The sequence below is a fragment of the Sinohyriopsis cumingii genome, chromosome 17 (assembly GCF_028554795.1).
Source record: "Sinohyriopsis cumingii isolate HCF-2022 chromosome 17, ASM2855479v2, whole genome shotgun sequence".
Classification (NCBI taxonomy): domain Eukaryota; kingdom Metazoa; phylum Mollusca; class Bivalvia; order Unionida; family Unionidae; genus Sinohyriopsis; species Sinohyriopsis cumingii.
Window position 1 is genome coordinate 113,697,992 of NC_142977.1, and position 20,136 is coordinate 113,718,127.

Genomic DNA, 20,136 nt, shown 5'->3' on the forward strand with positions numbered 1-20,136 from the left:
TAAGAGACTTTGACAACAAAAAGGGCAAAGTCAGAGTGCTTTTCTTTCATTACCAGAATTAACAGTAGATTCCACTGGAGAAAACAATTTTTTATTTGCTTGATAATGCTTTGAATAAATATAAATTTGCAGAACTGTATGGGGTTTTCAGCTGATGTTGCATCACTGATAACTGGAATTCATAAAGGAGTTGCATTCTGTATTTTGAAAAATGTCTCCATCATTGTTCATATCAGGTTGTCTCTGTTATATGATGCACCATGCTGCAGGAAAGGCTGCTGATAAATTAGAAGGAGAACTCCTGAAGTATCAAGTTGGCACTCTACCTGACAATGTACTTCATGCAGACAGAGTTCATTTTTTTTCTAAATCTTATTTCCCAGCTAAGAGACACAATAACTGGAAGATACACATTTCCTCTTCTTTGTCAGGTTATGAGAAGAATATTGGTTCTTTACCATTCTAATGCTGACTGAGCGATTGTTCAGTATTATTAAGAAAAGTAAAACTGAATTCAGATCCAGTCTTTCTAACCCAGCACTTAGTGCTCTACTGGTGTGCAAAAAGTTCATAGTCTCTGCTGGTACAAAGTGTTTTGAAATGCAATATGAGAGTCTGTTGCATTTTAAAGCTAAAAGTCTTATATACGAAAACATGAAGCAGTAATTGATGTTATAAGTCCAGAGCAATAAATAAATCATTTTGTACATATGCTCATTGAATTTTTGTCATGTTATATGTGGATTATTCTTTTTTGCTCGGATTACTCTTTTTGTCCACTTGGATTATACTTTTTCCTTACCAGGGGTTGGCATGTATACATAAAACAGCTTGATATCTCAAGTGTGTTAAGGCATGACTGATAGAATTCTAATCATAACATCAGTTGTAAGACTAACTAAAATGCAAAACAGATTCCCGGACAAGGGTCAAGAGCTCATCCTTCTGGAAAAAATAGAAGTTTGTTTATGAATTAACATGTGCCTCATGTCACATAGTCCAAGTATGATCTTGACTCAACTAAATCATTCTTACTGTGAGAAAGAATAAAAGTAAAAAAATAAACAAAAAGTTGTTTACCAAAACTGTCACTGATTTTGGAACAAGGTCAGCAACAGATACGATGTTTCATTTATTAGCTGTTTACATCGAAAATAAAAAAAGTCAGTCGGGTCAAACAGAACTGAACTCTATTTTGGAAAATATCAAATCCAGTAAACAATATTACATCACAATAGCTTGTAATGGAATTTAAAAAAATTAAAACTAACAAACAATTAAATGTATGTAACAGAAGACATGTTTTCATGCAAAAAATTCCATGACACTTGTACTGTACGAGATTTCTGTGGACACTGCGTAAAAGGCAGCATGTACGCTTTGTGAAAATATTCTTGGTTATGATAACACTAAGAGTTTGAGCAGACATCTTTAAAGTAAGCCGCCTTCAACCACCTCAGGACCAGATAGATAAAAGTATTATAAAATTGTTACCTGACCACCTCAGGACCAAATAAATTAGAAAAGAGTAACAGCACTGTCTTGTTACCTAACCACATCAGAACCAAGTGGATGAAAGTATTGAACAGTTGTTACCTGACCACCTCAGGACCTAGTGGATAAAAGTATTGAACAGTTGTTGCCTGACTACCTCAGGCCCTAATGGATAAAAGTATTGAACAGTTGTTACCTGACCACCTCAGGACCTAGTGGATAAAAGTATCGACGAGTTGTTGCCTGACCACCTCAGGCCCTAATGGATAAAAGTATTGAACAGTTGTTACCTGACCATGTCAGGAACAAGTGGATAAAAGTATCAACCAGTTGTTGCCTGACCACCTCAGGCCCTAATGGATAAAAGTTGAACAGTTGTTACCTGACCACCTCAGGCCCTAGTGGATAAAAATATCAAATAGTTGTTACCTGACAAATGCAGAGGCAAGTTCAGCTAAAATGAGTACTCTAGAACTTGGTGGAAAATGATATGAAAATGGGGAAACTAATAGAATGACTCTTACTGAATATTGTGCATTCCTCCTCCACCCCCACCCCCACTTCCATTTGGATTGTTGTAAAACATAGATTACACATCTGGCAGGCATGTAAGTTTTGAAGAAACTGTTCTTCGACAGAAAAAAAAACATTTTACATTGTCAGTGAGAGGTGCATGTAAATATAAGCAATGAATTAAACAAGAAACTAAAAGAGATTTTTAATTTTGGATGCTGTAAATTTAAAGATGTGCATCAGATGTGGGAATATAAGAGAAACTACAGGTTTCTGCTTGGATAATGTTTCTATTACAGTATGAACATACATAGAATTCATTGCAGTATGAACATGTATTTAATTTATTTCAGCTTGAACATGTATAGAATTAATTTCAGCATGAACATGTATAGAATTCATTACAGTATGAACAATTATAGAATTAATTACACTATGAACAGTTATATAATTAATTTCAATATGAACTATTATAGAATTAATTTCAGTATGAACATGTATAGAATTAATTTCAGCATGAACATGTATAGAATTAATTCAGCATGAACAATTATAGAATTCATTGCAGTATGAACATATATTTAATTTATTTCAGCTTGAACATGTATAGAATTTATTTCAGCATGAACATGTATAGAATTCATTACAGTATGAACAATTATAGAATTCATTACAGTATGAACAATTATAGAATTAATTACAGTATGAATAATTATAGAATTAATTTCAGTATGAACATATATTTAATTTATTTCAGCATGAACATGTATAGAATTAATTTCAGCATGAACAATTATAGAATTCATTACAGTACGAACAATTATAGAATTAATTACAGTATGAACAATTATAGAATTAATTACAGTATGAATAATTATAGAATTAATTTCAATATGAACTATTATAGAATTAATTTCAGTATGAACATGTATAGAATTAATTTCAGCATGAACATGTATAGAATTAATTCAGCATGAACATGTATAGAATTCATTACAGTACGAACAATTATAGAATTCATTACAGTATGAACAATTATAGAATTCATTACAGTATGAACAATTATAGAATTCATTACAGTATGAACAATTATAGAATTAATTTCAGTATGAACAATTATAGAATTAATTACACTATGAACAATTATAGAATTAATTACACTATGAACAATTATAGAATTACAGTATGAACAATTATAGAATTAATTACAGTATGAATAATCATAGAATTAATTTCAGTATGAACATATATTTATTTCAGCATGAGCATGTATAGAATTCATTACAGTATGAATAATTATAGAATTAATTTCAGTATGAACAATTACAGAATTAATTACACTATGAACAATTACAGAATTAATTTCAGTATGAACAATTATAGAATTAATTTCAGTATGAACATGTATAGAATTAATTTCAGTATGAACAATTATATAATTTATTACAGTATGAACATACATAGAATTCATTACAATATGAATAAACGTGGAATTCATTACATTATGTACTTACATAGAACTCCATTACAATATGAACATACATGTACGCAGAATTCCAGAGAATTCTGTTACAGTATGAACATGCATAGAATTCCAATACAGTTTGAACAATTCTGTTGAAGGGGATTTTTATCCTTTGGAAATGCATACAATAATGTTTGCACAGATATTGAGCACATTGGTTTTTTAAAAAAAAATATTTGAGAGAATTGAATTATTTTAGTGCGTACTTTAGCAATATTGTTTTTATTTACTAAGATTTAGTTAGATAAAAATGCAGACAAAGAAAACTATCAGGATTTATGAGACTTCATTTCATCTCTGTATTTTAGCTGACCCTGCCAGAGGGAGTGTCTTTGGACATTGTCGTGTCCAGTATAGTAGATGCTGGTCATATCTTTGTGCAACAGCCAACTCACCCCACCTTCCCTTCATTAGACAGGCTGAATCAGTGTATGCTGTCCTGCTACTCCCAGCCTGGAGCAGTGCCTGACTTGCCACAGCCAATAGAAGGTGGGTCATCATCATGTATGTCAATTGCTAGCATTTCTTTTATATATATATATATATATATATATATATATATATATATATATATATAGAGGGAGAGAGAGAGAGAGAGAGAGCACCTGATATTTTTACTCAAATAAAACACTTAAATTTGTTGACAATGCAGCTGTAGATAGAAATTTTAACTGGAATGTACATTTATTAAAATGAGGGTTTTACATCATTGTTTTATTGATGCTCATGATTTATCACATGTACGACAATATGGATTGGAAGAAAACAACATGAATCATGGTATTATATCTTTATTTCCTCTTTGAAACATTATTGGACTAAATTAAATGGGTAAATACCATGCAGTGCAAAAAAAATACATAATTTGCATAAACTAACTATATTACTATTCATTGCATTTTGTTTGACACAAATCTCCCCAAAACATTCAAGTATTCGTATAAATTTTGATCATTATCACTATACCACTGTTAGGTACATAGCATGCTTGGCAGTTGTGGATCTCGACTACCATGCTATGACAAGAAAGAGCTGTATGTCTTAAGATCTTGCTTGTTTTCACCAAAATTCGCTTTCTTCCCCACCCTGATTTTCTTCCTGATTTTCATATTCCTGATGATCTAAGTGAGAAAGGCATCGGACTGTTATGTTTGATCTAGACCACCATTTACTAATATACACTGTAATGATGGATGACATGAAACATTTGAGGTTAACAGATGGCTTAATGTCCCTCTGCTAAAGGGAGATAACCGTATCTGTAGATGGTTGACTAGTGAAGTAAGAAATATGACCTGATTATAAGTCAGAATCAAGACCCACTTTGCAATAGGGTTAGAAGTATAAGGAGACAAACACAAGTGTTGTGTAAGATGTAGAGTTACTGTTATTTCTGCGTAAGTTAAATATGACAATTACCAAAGAATCCTCGAGTCTCGGATTCAGCCAATGTGGGTATGTGAGAAAGCTTGCCAGTAGCTTCTCGTGGGTCGGTGGTTCTTTCCAGGGTTTTCCTGGGTTCTTCCTCCACCATTAATACTGGACGCCATGTATAGCCTATCATGTGATGAAAAATGACGTTAAACCCTACAACAAAAACAACCAAAGAATCCATCACTAAATTCTTCTTTCTCCTTGCAGTGTTATTTCAGAGCAAGATGAACTAATACTTAAATATCATTAAGAAAAACCATTTTCCGGCTTTGTTGACCATGATGGGTATCATTTTCCCAGGGGCAATAACTCTATGCCCATGTGGCAAGTCTCTGAGTCCCAGAGATTTGGGCTAATAATCGCACACACATTCTGTCACGTCTCATTATTTGATAGCTATTTTGGAAGTATGTAAAACCAGTGCTCATTTACAGGATGTCTATAATAAAAAAAATTTTAATCCTGCTAATCTACAGTCCACCTCCAATCATATACAAAAATTTTAAGTCTTTTTATTGAACAGTTTTAAAGAAGCCATGGTTCAAAAGCATGTGGGGGCAGACTTGTACATAAGTAAATTTGGTTTTGGAGAGAATTGGAAGTAAATTTATTTGTGCAATAAATGATCAATGCTGATGAAAGTGGCATAAATTATCTTTCTAAAATCTAAGTGGAATATAAACATTGAGTCACCATTATTTAAAGTCCAGTTTGAGACTACACTGTAATTTACAGGTAAGTTTCATACTAGACTATAATTTACATGTAAGTTAAATACTAGATTGTAATTTACAAGTACGTTTAATATTTACTAAATGTGATGTATTTTATTGTCAGGATTGGAAGGCATTTGTGACTGGTGGGTTGGTCATGCTGATCTGACAATGTTTAAGAGTCTGACTTGAGTAGAGAAATTTAGAGTTTCCATTATATATCGTCCTGTCATTAGTTTCGGAGCATCATGTGTTTCGGAGTGGCCATTTTATTTAGTTTATATGATGTGTTAACATGTAACAGATGATGAAATTTTCAGAAGTTTTCTTGAAAGTAATTTCAAGCTTTGCTGCAAGTATAAAACTGCTTAGAGTTTGCCTAAATCTCGTAAGTATACACATTATGCATAACAATTAACAAAAACCGCAAAATTACCTAATACTCCTTTATACCCATTCAAAATACTTTTTTTTCCCTCCAATAATGTCAACTTGCTTGTTGTCGACTGTCTAATGAATAAAATTAGGTTTTAAATATATAGTGTTAAGTGAATTAAATATTTTAGCTACATTTATTGATGTTGACCTGATAATTTACCGAGTTACAGATAATATAAAATTCGCAATGCTGTGTGGAATGAACCATATTGTGGTGTTGACGCTCTCCATTAAGAACGCAGATCCTATAAAAGGTCAGAAATGCATTCATTCCATTTCTTTACTCTAAAGTACAACATAATTTTATCCAGAAAACGCTGATCATTTGTACAGGTAAAATTTGGTCTTGTAATGACTTTTTCCATCCTTGCCAATGAAACGCTGGATCATTTGTTGTAAAATTTCTCCGAGATGAACATTTGAAGTTGCATTTCATTCCACATGTCACTTCGGACAGAAGCTTATGCCCGACATAATGGGGTTATCGACTTAACAGGGGTCGAGATAGCATAACAAAGAATGATTTTTTAAGGACTGGACAAAAACGCTCGACATTCACGGGTTCTCAGTTTAACAGAGGTCGAGATAAGTGGGTTTGACTGTACTATTATTTGACGATAAGCATTCATGTACAATGGTACTACTATTATTCGAAGATAAGTATTCATGCATAATTTTACTATTGGTAGACGTTAAGTATGTATTTATAATATGATGATGGTAGATCTAAAAACCAAATGGTGTTTGCCATTCTTCCTTCAACTCTGTCAGTGTTATCTTGATCATCACTTAAGATTGAGATTGCAAAGAGCTCTCATCATTATGGATGTTATCAGTGGAAGAGTCATCCATACGTGTTTCAGATTGTTCTGGCTTGATGTCTGTCTCACTCACCATCCTTTTGTTTGTATTCCGAAGACTGGCTAGTGTTGCATCAAGGGACCACATGATCTTTTGTCTCATCAAAACTCGGAAACACTGCAATTTACAGAATTGTGTTCTTTGCAATATAATTACTATATGCCCACGCTATTTTTTTTAACAAATATTGCAGTATAATTAGAATTACATACATAAAGAGAGAAGTTTTATTTCTAGTCTCCTTTAAGGGCTCTGAAATTGATACTGGGAGAATAATATAGACCTGTACTGTTGCATTGATAGTCACATGAACTGGTGTTTTACGAGTTTTGTAACCGTCAGTGAAAACTTAGGTCTCTGTAACCAGTATGTCATTGTTTGCAATCTAGCCGTAACTCCATTGGCAGTTTTTTTTGTTTCAGTTGGCGTGATTTGTGCAGCTCCGATGCTAAACGGTTGGTACAGGGCCCAGATAATGGCAGTATACGAGGAAATGAATGAGTGTGACGTAAAATATGTAGACTATGGTGGCTACAGCAGGATCCAGTGCTCTGTGCTCAAACAAATCAGGTAAATTACAGCAGGATCCAGTGCTCTGTGCTCAAATAAATCAGGTAAATTACAGCAGGATCCAGAGCTCTGTGCACAAACAAATCATGAAAAATACAGCAGAATTCAGAGCTCTGTGCTCAAACAAATCAGGTAAATTATAGCAGGATCCAGAGCTCTGTGCTCAAATAAATCAGGAAAAATACAGCAGAATTCAGGGCTCTGTGATCAAACAAATCAGGTAAATTACACAATTAAGTCTACCATTAATTATCTTATTTGTAGCAGTAGGTAATTTCCCAAAATGTTGCCTTGGATCCTGGATGGCTGAGTGCTCTAAAGCACTCACCTTTACCAATCACTGCGATTTCATTCTGTCCACAAGGGTTTGAGTCTCAGGTTAGGCCATGTTGGGATTTGTGAGAAAGCTCAACAGTTGTATTCTGTATTATCACGTAGTCGATATAGTTTTCCTATAGTACGTGCAGTTTCATATTTTTTATTTCAGACTGAGTTACATATCACTTTGTGATTCTGATTGGTCCAAAAATTTTCACTATGCTTATTTTTAGATGAAGACCATGTTATATACTAAGTTTCACAGTAAACCATAAAACAAAAAAATAATAATTTTAAAAATGGCTCCAAAAATTGCAAAACTAGTGCTAACAAGGTTGTTCCATACACTGTATAAGGCTACAATACAAAAAGGGCAATAACTTTAAAAAAATTGCAGTGATTTCTTGATTTGTGCATCATCAGGTGAAGACCATAATGTTGACCAAGCTTCTTGGCATTTCGTAAAAAGTGTGGGGGGTGGGGGTGACTGGTTGCACTTTGAAGAGGTGTCATACACTTTCTTAACTCATTAACCCCTGGCGCCTCGTTTACGTGTCAGGAGGTAGTACCCTACTTCCTAGCTCTGTAGTGTCAGGGTCATTTAAGATAGACCAAAGTGGGCGGTATTACAGAAAACTAGACAGTTGTAGATCTATAATGATAGCAAATAATTTGGACCTTCTGGTTGCATTACTGTGCAAAGGGAAGAACATAATTTTTGAGACCTGATTTGTTTTACACCAAAATTTCGCTTGTGGTCATACTCTGATTTTGTGTCTGGAATTTAGATTTAGTGGACTCGGATATAAGGCAGACTGGTCTGAGGCGAAGATGACAAAAATCTCCAAGGGTTAATGAGTTAAGCAGCAAGATAATAAAGAACAAAAATTGTAGGGCCAAGTTGTTTGTCAATATTCACATCTTTAGATCACAAGCCAAAAAGGGCAATAACTCTTACCAAGTTTGGCTTTTGGGATTGATTTTATAATACTGCCATTCCATTTCAGGAGTGACTTTATGATGCTACCATTCCAGGCTGTTGAATGTTATATGGCCAATGTCACTCCCCTCCAAAGTAAGTGGAGTTAGAACAAGAGCTCCTTTCATTTCAGCTTGAAATATTTCATGAAATGTTTCCAGTGTGCAGAAATTCAGTTGTTTTTATTTAAAAATTGACTTGTATCAGCTTATTCTTTTGCCTTACAAGATGACTCAATTAGCTTAAAAGGTATGTATTTCACTAATTTAAGGGTACACTTTTATTTACATACATGATCATTTAAAATCTACCAACAAACTATTACATATTAAAATGGTTTAGGAGTAACATTTTGTTAAATTCATTACCACCATTAACCCAAATATATCCTGACTTTTTTAATTTATGAACACATTATTTCCATGTATTCACAATTTTCAGTTCTTAGACAACTTCTGTTCACCATTTTCATCTTTTTTAAAAAAATCAACATCATATAAAGTCAACACACTGGAACATAGACTGAGGAATGTTTTACCTGTACTCGTAAATATATGACTAAGAAATGTTTTAGCTGTACTCATAAATACTTGACTTAGGAATGTTTTTTCTTTACTTGTAAGTATATGACCAAGGAATGTTTTACCTGTACTCGTAAATACATGACTAAGGAATGTTTAACCTAAACTCATAAATATTAGCGATTAAATAGATAAATCTCAAACTTTGAAACTACACTTTGATTATTCATGTTATGTGCAGCAGTAAACATAGCACCATGGTCTACAACTTGCGCTTACTCAGTGTTGATATTTGATTGTCATAGAGAGGTCGGCATCTCCAGCATTTGAGTTTCAAAAGTTGTTGTCTCTGTTTTGTTCTGTGGCAGGTTTACTTGGTAACCTTGTATTGGATGTGGTTGGTCTAACCTTGTATTGGATGTGGTTGGTCTAACCTTGTATTGGATGTGGTCAGTTGGACAAATAATGGCATTACAAAAAATGGTATTCCATATTTAAATTCTTGAACCAGTGTAAGTGATTTGGCTTATTGACATGCATAGGACAATCAGTGTAAGTGATTTGGCTTATTGACCTGCATAGGACAATCAGTGTAAGTGATTTGGCTTATTGACATGCATAGGACAATCAGTGTAAGTGATTTGTCTTATTGACATGCATAGGACAATCAGTGTAAGTGATTTGGCTTATTGACATGCATAGGACAATCAGTGGAAGTGATTTGGCTTATTGACCTGCATAGGACAATCAGTGGAAGTGATTTGGCTTATTGACATGCATAGGACAATCAGTGTAAGTGATTTGGCTAATTGACATGCATAGGACAATCAGTGTAAGTGATTTGGCTTATTGACATGCATAGGACAATCATTGTAAGTGATTTGGCTTATTGACCTGCATAGGACAATCATTGTAAGTGATTTGGCTTATTGACATGCATAGGACAATCAGTGTAAGTGATTTGGCTTATTGACATGCATAGGACAATCAGTGTAAGTGATTTGGCTTATTGACATGCATAGGACAATCAGTGTAAGTGATTTGGCTTATTGACATGCATAGGACAATCAGTGTAAGTGATTTGGCTTATTGACATGCATAGGACAATCAGTGTAAGTGATTTGGCTTATTGACCTGCATAGGACAATCAGTGTAAGTGATTTGGCTTATTGACATGCATAGGACAATCAGTGTAAGTGATTTGGCTAATTGACATGCATAGGACAATCAGTGTAAGTGATTTGGCTTATTGACATGCATAGGACAATCATTGTAAGTGATTTGGCTTATTGACATGCATAGGACAATCCGTGTAAGTGATTTGGCTTATTGACATGCATAGGACAATCAGTGTAAGTGATTTGGCTAATTGACATGCATAGGACAATCAGTGTAAGTGATTTGGCTTATTGACCTGCATAGGACAATCAGTGTAAGTGATTTGGCTAATTGACATGCATAGGACAATCAGTGTAAGTGATTTGGCTTATTGACCTGCATAGGACAATCATTGTAAGTGATTTGGCTTATTGACATGCATAGAACAATCATTGTAAGTGATTTGGCTTATTGACATGCATAGGACAATCAGTGTAAGTGATTTGGCTTATTGACATGCATAGGACAATCAGTGTAAGTGATTTGGCTTATTGACATGCATAGGACAATCAGTGGAAGTGATTTGGCTTATTGACATGCATAGGACAATCAGTGTAAGTGATTTGGCTAATTGACATGCATAGGACAATCAGTATAAGAGATTTGGCTTATTGACCTGCATAGGACAATCATTGTAAGTGATTTGGCTTATTGACCTGCATAGGACAATCAGTGTAAGTGATTTGGCTAATTGACATGCATAGGACAATCAGTGTAAGTGATTTGGCTTATTGACATGCATAGGACAATCAGTGTAAGTGATTTGGCTAATTGACATGCATAGGACAATCAGTGTAAGTGATTTGGCTTATTGACATGCATAGGACAATCAGTGTAAGTGATTTGGCTTATTGACCTGCATAGGACAATCATTGTAAGTGATTTGGCTTATTGACATGCATAGGGCAATCAGTGTAAGTGATTTGGCTTATTGACATACATAGAACAATCATTGTAAGTGATTTGGCTTATTGACATGCATAGGACAATCAGTGTAAGTGATTTGGCTAATTGACATGCATAGGACAATCAGTGTAAGTGATTTGGCTAATTGACATGCATAGGGCAATCAGTGTAAGTGATTTGGCTTATTGACATGCATAGGACAATCAGTGTAAGTGATTTGGCTTATTGACCTGCATAGGACAATCATTGTAAGTGATTTGGCTTATTGACATGCATAGGACAATCATTGTAAGTGATTTGGCTTATTGACATGCATAGGACAATCAGTGTAAGTGATTTGGCTTATTGACATGCATAGGACAATCATTGTAAGTGATTTGGCTTATTGACCTGCATAGGACAATCATTGTAAGTGATTTGGCTTATTGACATGCATAGGACAATCAGTGTAAGTGATTTGGCTTATTGACATGCATAGTACAATCATTGTAAGTGATTTGGCTTACTGACATGCATAGGACAATCAGTGTAAGTGATTTGGCATATTGACATGCATAGGACAATCATTGGATTACCATTGTCAGATGAATAGAGGTCTATAATTTTATGGATACATTCTCATCAAAGACGGTCTTCGTATTATTAAATGATCTTATATTTGAACTCCCTCCAATCAACAGTTTGCATGCATTATGACAGTATGGGCAATGACGATTGATATTTGATGGACTTTAATTGGTTGATTTTGTTAATACAGCCAACATGGGAATTGCTCTGAGTTTTCAGAAATTTAAGAATTGTTATCGTTCAGGGATGGTTACTGGTAGTATTTAGATACAAGTTAGATGTGTCTCCAGTAACACTGAAATAGTTGTAAAACAAACACCAGAAACAGGCAACCACAATAAAATGCTGAAACATTATCACGAAAGTGTTTGTTATATTGCAACCTATAGTAATTGCCCATCCCCATCCCCTCTCCCCTCCCCATGGACAGTTTGTGCCTTAATGCCAGTTTAAAAAATGAAAATCCTCAATGATCTAAATATTAAAAAAACTTAATTTCTAACCTAATTATAACCAGGGGGAATGTAATAGTCAAGTTTTTTGTGATTGAAACACGAGTTCCTTCTGCTGACATTAAGTTTGGGAGTTGTGCCCCTTTCACTTACCTGTTTTGTTATATTTTTTATAGAAATAATTAGAACGACATTGCAGACACTGGATGCAGACAACAGTTTTTACTTCTTATATATTTGTCCTAAGAATCTCATCCCTTCAGTGAAAATGGACTTTCCCAGTTCTCTGAAAAGGACAGCAAGCAGTCTTGTTTACTTTGAAATATCCCATTTTGGATTTAAACTGGACAGGACGACAGTGTTAAGGATCCAGTGGTGATTCATTGGAAACTATATATGAATGAAGGAAGTCATTTTAAGTTATGTGCATTCCATGATGCTATTTGTTTTTAACCTGGTGGGTTGGGAAGCAAATACTTCACTTTTATCACTTTTGACAGACATTGAAATTGCTGATCACATTACCAGATTTGGCAAAATATTCAGAAAAAATATATACAATTTCATTAGAAGTTGATATATCAGTGCAGAGTGAAAAGAAATTATTTTTAATGTCAGAATATTGAGGTAAATAACATTATTTCCGTAAGTGAGTTGTTTCAGAAAAAGTAAAATAGTGTTATTAATGGTGCAGTAATCTTTTCACACCGAAGTTTAGGTGCATCCTGAACATGGGGTTAGATGTACAAAGAGTACTACTTTGCTTGGGACTCTTGTTTTTCATATTTCAGATGAGAACTACTTTAGTCAAGAAGCAGCTGCAGCTCTTGAAGAGTTAACCCAGGGGAAGTTACTCCAAGCACAAGTTTGTGGTCGATCAGATGACGGCATACCTTATATACACATATATCAGATAAATGGACATAAGGTGAGGATTTGATTCATTAGTACGTATCAGATTGAATTCATGGGAGGGGTCCTTAAGGTAAGAACATTGTAGTAAAGTTGAAGTATTCAGCTGTTAATAAAGTCTTTTAATGGGTGGACAAAAAGGTAATATCTAAAACTAACTTTTTCACAACAAAAAAGTAAAGATCATATAATCCTGGTTTCACTCACAGAAGAGTCGTATGAAATATCTTATAACAAGAGAGGAGATACTAAATATATAATTTCGGGTTTAAATTTCAAAGTTGGCAAATATTCCAATGTTTATGGCGATGGGTGGGTTTTTGTGTTCAGAATTGTTTACTAGATACTGTTAACAGAATGTCTTGTGTTAAATTGATGAAAATTGGAGCTGCCAGTCTCTTCTTCATTGCTGAATTATATTTATAAAGAATATGACCCTTACATGTTAAGCATGATTGAATCAAGAATGCAGATGACGTATAGTCAGACATGTTATGTATGAATGGAGCAGATGACATGGTATAGTCAGACATGTTATGCATGAATGGAGCACATGACTTGGTATAGTCAGACATGTTATGTATGAATATGAATGGAGTACATAACTTGGTATAGTCAGACATGTTATGTATAAATGGAGCAGATGACATGGTATAGTCAGACATGTTATGTATGAATGGAGCAGATGACATGGTATAGTCAGACATGTTATGTATGAATGGAGCAGATGACATGGTATAGTCAGACATGTTATGTATGAATGGAGCACATAACTTAGTTTAGTCAGACATGTTATGTATGAATGGAGCAGATGACATGGTATAGTCAGACATGTTATGTATGAATGGAGCAGATGACATGGTATGGTCAGACATGTTATGTATGAATGGAGCACATAACTTGGTATAGTCAGACGTGTTATGTATGAATGGAGCAGCTGACTTGGTATAGTCAGACATGTTATGTATGTATGGAGCAGATGACATGGTATAGTCAGACATGTTATGTATGAATGGAGCACATGACATGGTATGGTCAGACATGTTATGTATGAATGGAACAGATGACATGGTATAGTCAGACATGTTATGTATGAATGAGCACATAACTTGGTATAGTCAGACATGTTATGTATGAATGGAGCAGATGACATGGTATGGTCAGACATGTTATGTATGAATGGAACACATAACTTGGTATAGTCAGACATGTTATGTATGAATGGAGCACACAACTTGGTATAGTCAGACATGTTATGTATGAATGGAGCAGATGACATGGTATAGTCAGGCATGTTATGTATGAATGGAACACATAACTTGGTATAGTCAGACATGTTATGTATGAATGGAGCACATAACTTGGTATAGTCAGACATGTTATGTATGAATGGAGCACATAACTTGGTATATTCAGACATGTTATGTATGAATGGAGCACATAACTTGGTATAGTCAGACAGGTTATGTATGAATGGAGCAGATGACATGGTATAGTCAGACATGTTATGTATGAATGGAGCAGATGACATGGTATAGTCAGACATGTTATGTATGAATGGAGCAGATGACATGGTATAGTCAGACATGTTATGTATGAATGGAGCACATGAATTGGTATAGTCAGACATGTTATGTATGAATGGAGCAGATGACATGGTATAGTCAGACACGTTATGTATGAATGGAGCAGATGACATGGTATAGTCAGACATGTTATGTATGAATGGAGCACATAACTTGGTATAGTCAGACATGTTATGTATGAATGGAGCACATAACTTGGTATAGTCCGACATGTTATGTATGAATGGAGCAGATGACATGGTATGGTCAGACATGTTATGTACGAATGGAGCAGATGACATGGTATGGTCAGACATGTTATGTATGAATGGAGCACATAACTTGGTATAGTCAGACATGTTATGTATGAATGGAGCACATAACTTGGTATAGTCAGACATGTTATGTATGAATGGAGCACATAACTTGGTATAGTCAGACATGTTATGTATGAATGGAGCACATAACTTGGTATAGTCAGACATGTTATGTATGAATGGAGCACATGACATGGTATAGTCAGACATGTTATGTATGAATGGAGCACATAACTTGGTATAGTCCAACATCTTATGTATGAATGGAGCAGATGACTTGGTATAGTCAGACGTGTGAATGGAGCAGATGACATGGTATAGTCAGACATGTTATGTATGAATGGAGCACATAACTTGGTATAGTCAGACATGTTATGTATGAATGGAGCACATAACTTGGTATAGTCAGACGTGTTATGTATGAATGGAGCAGATGACATGGTATAGTCAGACATGTTATGTATGAATGGAGCAGATGACATGGTATAGTCAGACGTGTGAATGGAGCAGATGACATGGTATAGTCAGACATGTTATGTATGAATGGAGCACATAACTTGGTATAGTCAGACATCTTATGTATGAATGGAGCACATAACTTGGTATAGTCAGACATGTTATGTATGAATGGAGCACATAACTTGGTAGAGTCAGACGTGTTATGTATGAATGGAGCAGATGACATGGTATAGTCAGACATGTTATGTATGAATGGAGCAGATGACTTGGTATAGTCAGACGTATGAATGGAGCAGATGACATGGTATAGTCAGACATGTTATGTATGAATGGAGCACATAACTTGGTATAGTCAGACATCGTATGTATGAATGGAGCACATAATTTGGTATAGTCAGACATGTTATGTATGAATGGAGCACATAACTTGGTATAGTCAGACATGTTATGTATGAATGGAGCAGATGACATGGTATGGTCAGACATGTTATGTATGAATGGAGCAGATGACATGGTATAGTCAGACATGTTATGTATGAATGGAGCACATGACATGGTATAGTCAGACATGTTATGTATGAATGGAACACATAACTTGGTATAGTCAGACATGTTATGTATGAATGGAGCACATAACTTGGTATAGTCAGACATGTTATGTATCAGTGGAGCAGATGACTTGGTATAGTCAGACGTGTGAATGGAGCAGATGACATGGTATAGTCAGACATGTTATGTATGAATGGAGCACATGACATGGTATAGTCAGACATGTATGAATGGAACACATAACTTGGTATAGTCAGACATGTTATGTATGAATGGAGCAGATGACTTGGTATAGTCAGACGTGTGAATGGAGCAGATGACATGGTATAGTCAGACATGTTATGTATGAATGGAGCACATGACTTGGTATAGTCAGACATGTTATGTATGAATGGAGCACATGACATGGTATAGTAAGACATGTTATGTATGAATGGAGCACATGACTTGGTATAGTCAGACATGTTATGTATGAATGGAGCACATGACATGGTATAGTCAGACATGTTATGTATGAATGGAGCACATAACTTGGTATAGTCCAACATGTTATGTATGAATGGAGCAGATGACTTGGTATAGTCAGACGTGTGAATGGATCAGATGACATGGTATAGTCAGACATGTTATGTATGAATGGAACACATAACTTGGTATAGTCAGACATGTTATGTATGAATGGAGCACATAACTTGGTATAGTCAGACATGTTATGTATCAGTGGAGCAGATGACTTGGTATAGTCAGACGTGTGAATGGAGCAGATGACATGGTATAGTCAGACATGTTATGTATGAATGGAGCACATGACTTGGTATAGTCAGACGTTATGTATGAATGGAGCAGATGACTTGGTATAGTCAGACGTGTTATGTATGAATGGAGCAGATGACTTGGTATAGTCAGACATGTTATGAATGAATGGAGCACATGACTTGGTATAGTCAGACGTGTTATGTATGAATGGAGCAGATGACTTGTTATAGTCAGACTTGTTATGTATGAATGGAGCAGATGATGTGGTATAGTCAGACTTGTTATGTATGAATGGAGCAGATGACTTGGTATAGTCAGACTTGTTATGTATGAATGGAACAGATGATGTGGTATAGTCAGACTTGTTATGTATGAATGGAACAGATGACATGGTATAGTCAGACTTGTTATGTATGAATGGAGCAGATGACTTGGTATAGTCAGACTTGTTATGTATGAATGGAGCAGATGACATGGTATAGTCAGACGTGTGAATGGAGCAGATGACATGGTATAGTCAGACATGTTATGTATGAATGGAGCACATGACTTGGTATAGTCAGACATGTTATGTATGAATGGAGCACATGACATGGTATAGTCAGACATGTTATGTATGAATGGAGCACATGACTTGGTATAGTCAGACATGTTAAGTATGAATGGAGCACATGACATGGTATAGTCAGACATGTTATGTATGAATGGAGCACATAACTTGGTATAGTCCAACATGTTATGTATGAATGGAGCAGATGACTTGGTATAGTCAGACGTGTGAATGGAGCAGATGACATGGTATAGTCAGACATGTTATGTATGAATGGAACACATAACTTGGTATAGTCAGACATGTTATGTATGAATGGAGCACATAACTTGGTATAGTCAGACATGTTATGTATCAATGGAGCAGATGACTTGGTATAGTCAGACGTGTGAATGGAGCAGATGACATGGTATAGTCAGACATGTTATGTATGAATGGAGCACATGACTTGGTATAGTCAGACATGTTATGTATGAATGGAGCAGATGACTTGGTATAGTCAGACGTGTTATGTATGAATGGAGCAGATGACTTGGTATAGTCAGACGTGTTATGAATGAATGGAGCACATGACTTGGTATAGTCAGACATGTTATGTATGAATGGAGCAGATGACTTGGTATAGTCAGACGTGTTATGTATGAATGGAGCAGCTGACTTGGTATAGTCAGACGTGTTATGAATGAATGGAGCACATGACTTGGTATAGTCAGACTTGTTATGTATGAATGGAGCAGATGACTTGGTATAGTCAGACTTGTTATGTATGAATGGAGCAGATGACTTGGTATAGTCAGACTTGTTATGTATGAATGGAGCAGATGACTTGGTATAGTCAGACTTGTTATGTATGAATGGAGCAGATGACTTGGTATAGTCAGACTTGTTATGTATGAATGGAGCAGATGACTTGGTATAGTCAGACTTGTTATGTATGAATGGAGCAGATGACATGGTATAGTCAGACTTGTTATGTATGAATGGAGCAGATGACTTGGTATAGTCAGACTTGTTATGTATGAATGGAGCAGATGACTTGGTATAGTCAGACTTGTTATGTATGAATGGAGCAGATGACTTGGTATAGTCAGACTTGTTATGTATGAATGGAGCAGATGACTTGGTATAGTCAGACTTGTTATGTATGAATGGAGCAGATGATGTGGTATAGTTAGACCTGCCAACCTTTGCAATCTGACTGCAAGTCTTGCTAAACTGAAATTATGGATCTGTGATCATATCATGATATTGGCTTGTACGGGTTTGGTCTGGAATCTTTTTCATATTAGATTCAGTGGAATTAATCAGGTAACCAGACTAACTTTACAGTGGTACCTCAGACACTTTAATGTACCTGTGTTTTTTATGCACATCACCTGCATGATAAATCTGTTAGAGAATTTTCTAAAAATGTCTGACAAACTTAAATGTCAAGACTCAAACAGACAATTGGCATTGTTTAAATGTTTTGCAATGTCTGTATGGTAAATTTGTGTCCCGTCTTCCTCTTCCTCTCATACTAATGCTTACCTCCCAGTTGTAGATCCGTCAGGCAGCTGCTGAGGCTTCTAATACTATCACTGATGCTTATTTCCCAGTTGTAAATCCATCAGGTATCGGCTGAGGCTTCTAATGCTCTCACTGAGGCTTACCTCCCAGTTGCAAATCCATCAGGTATCTACTGAGGCTGGGCTAATGTTCTCACTGATCCTTACGTCCCAGTTGCAGATCCATCAGGTATCGGCTGAGGCTGGGCTAATGTTCTCACTGATGCTTACCTCCCAGTTGCACATCCATCAGGTATCGGCTGAGGCTGGGCTAATGCTCTCACTGATGCTTACTTTCCAGTTGCAAATCCTTCAAGCATCGGCTGAGGCTGGGCTTACACTTTTTTAATTACTGCCATGACATTACATAGTCCTTTGATGTCTATGGATATTCAGTTATACTCCATCGTGTCCCGATTTGATAGGGCCCAATCCAGGTTTGTGTTGTCATAGAGGAATGCAGGTTTTCCTGAAAAATATTTAATTTTTGTAATACATGTCACTGACTTCGCTAACGTTCATTCTGACATGAGTTGTTAGTGACTCATATTCTGACATGAGTTGTTAGTGACTTTCATTCTGACATGAGTTGTTAGTGACTTTCATTCTGACATGAGTTGTTAGTGACAAGATTTTAGTATCAACCTTGTAAATTTAGTTGCATTATTCTTTTGATATTTGCTGTGGGTTTTTTTTATTTTCTATAAATTTAATATTGCTCAGTATTGTGTTTAGGATGAGTAATTCACAGGCAAGATATTATAAACACCTAGGGCTTAACATTAGGTTAAATTTTGATTTTAAATGACAATCCTAATTATGAAATATAAGTAGTAATTCCTAATGAGAATGATGTGTGTGTGTGTGTGTATATATATATATGGGGAATTAAAAATGACAGATAACACAACTGCAAGAACACAAATGAAAAATAAATCAACAAGACAATAAACGTATGAAGTGCTCAATCTGATATGAAATGTTAAAAATTTATCAGTAGTTGTCATATATTGCTTTGAGACTGATCATTCA

At 35.3% G+C, this 20,136-nt stretch overlaps 1 protein-coding gene across 3 annotated transcripts in view; it reads left to right on the forward strand.

The window, feature by feature from the left end:
* Window positions 1–20,136, forward strand: part of LOC149779691 (uncharacterized) — a 72,702-nt gene that overhangs the window by 35,251 nt on the left and 17,315 nt on the right. For all 3 annotated transcript variants that reach the window (XM_089940540.1, XM_089940539.1, XM_089940541.1), the window contains exons 5-8: window positions 3,841–4,021; window positions 7,401–7,548; window positions 8,874–8,941; window positions 13,241–13,377. In XM_089940540.1, coding sequence (XP_089796666.1) covers window positions 3,841–4,021; window positions 7,401–7,548; window positions 8,874–8,941; window positions 13,241–13,377 — 534 coding nt within the window. The remainder of the gene's footprint in view (window positions 1–3,840; window positions 4,022–7,400; window positions 7,549–8,873; window positions 8,942–13,240; window positions 13,378–20,136) is intronic.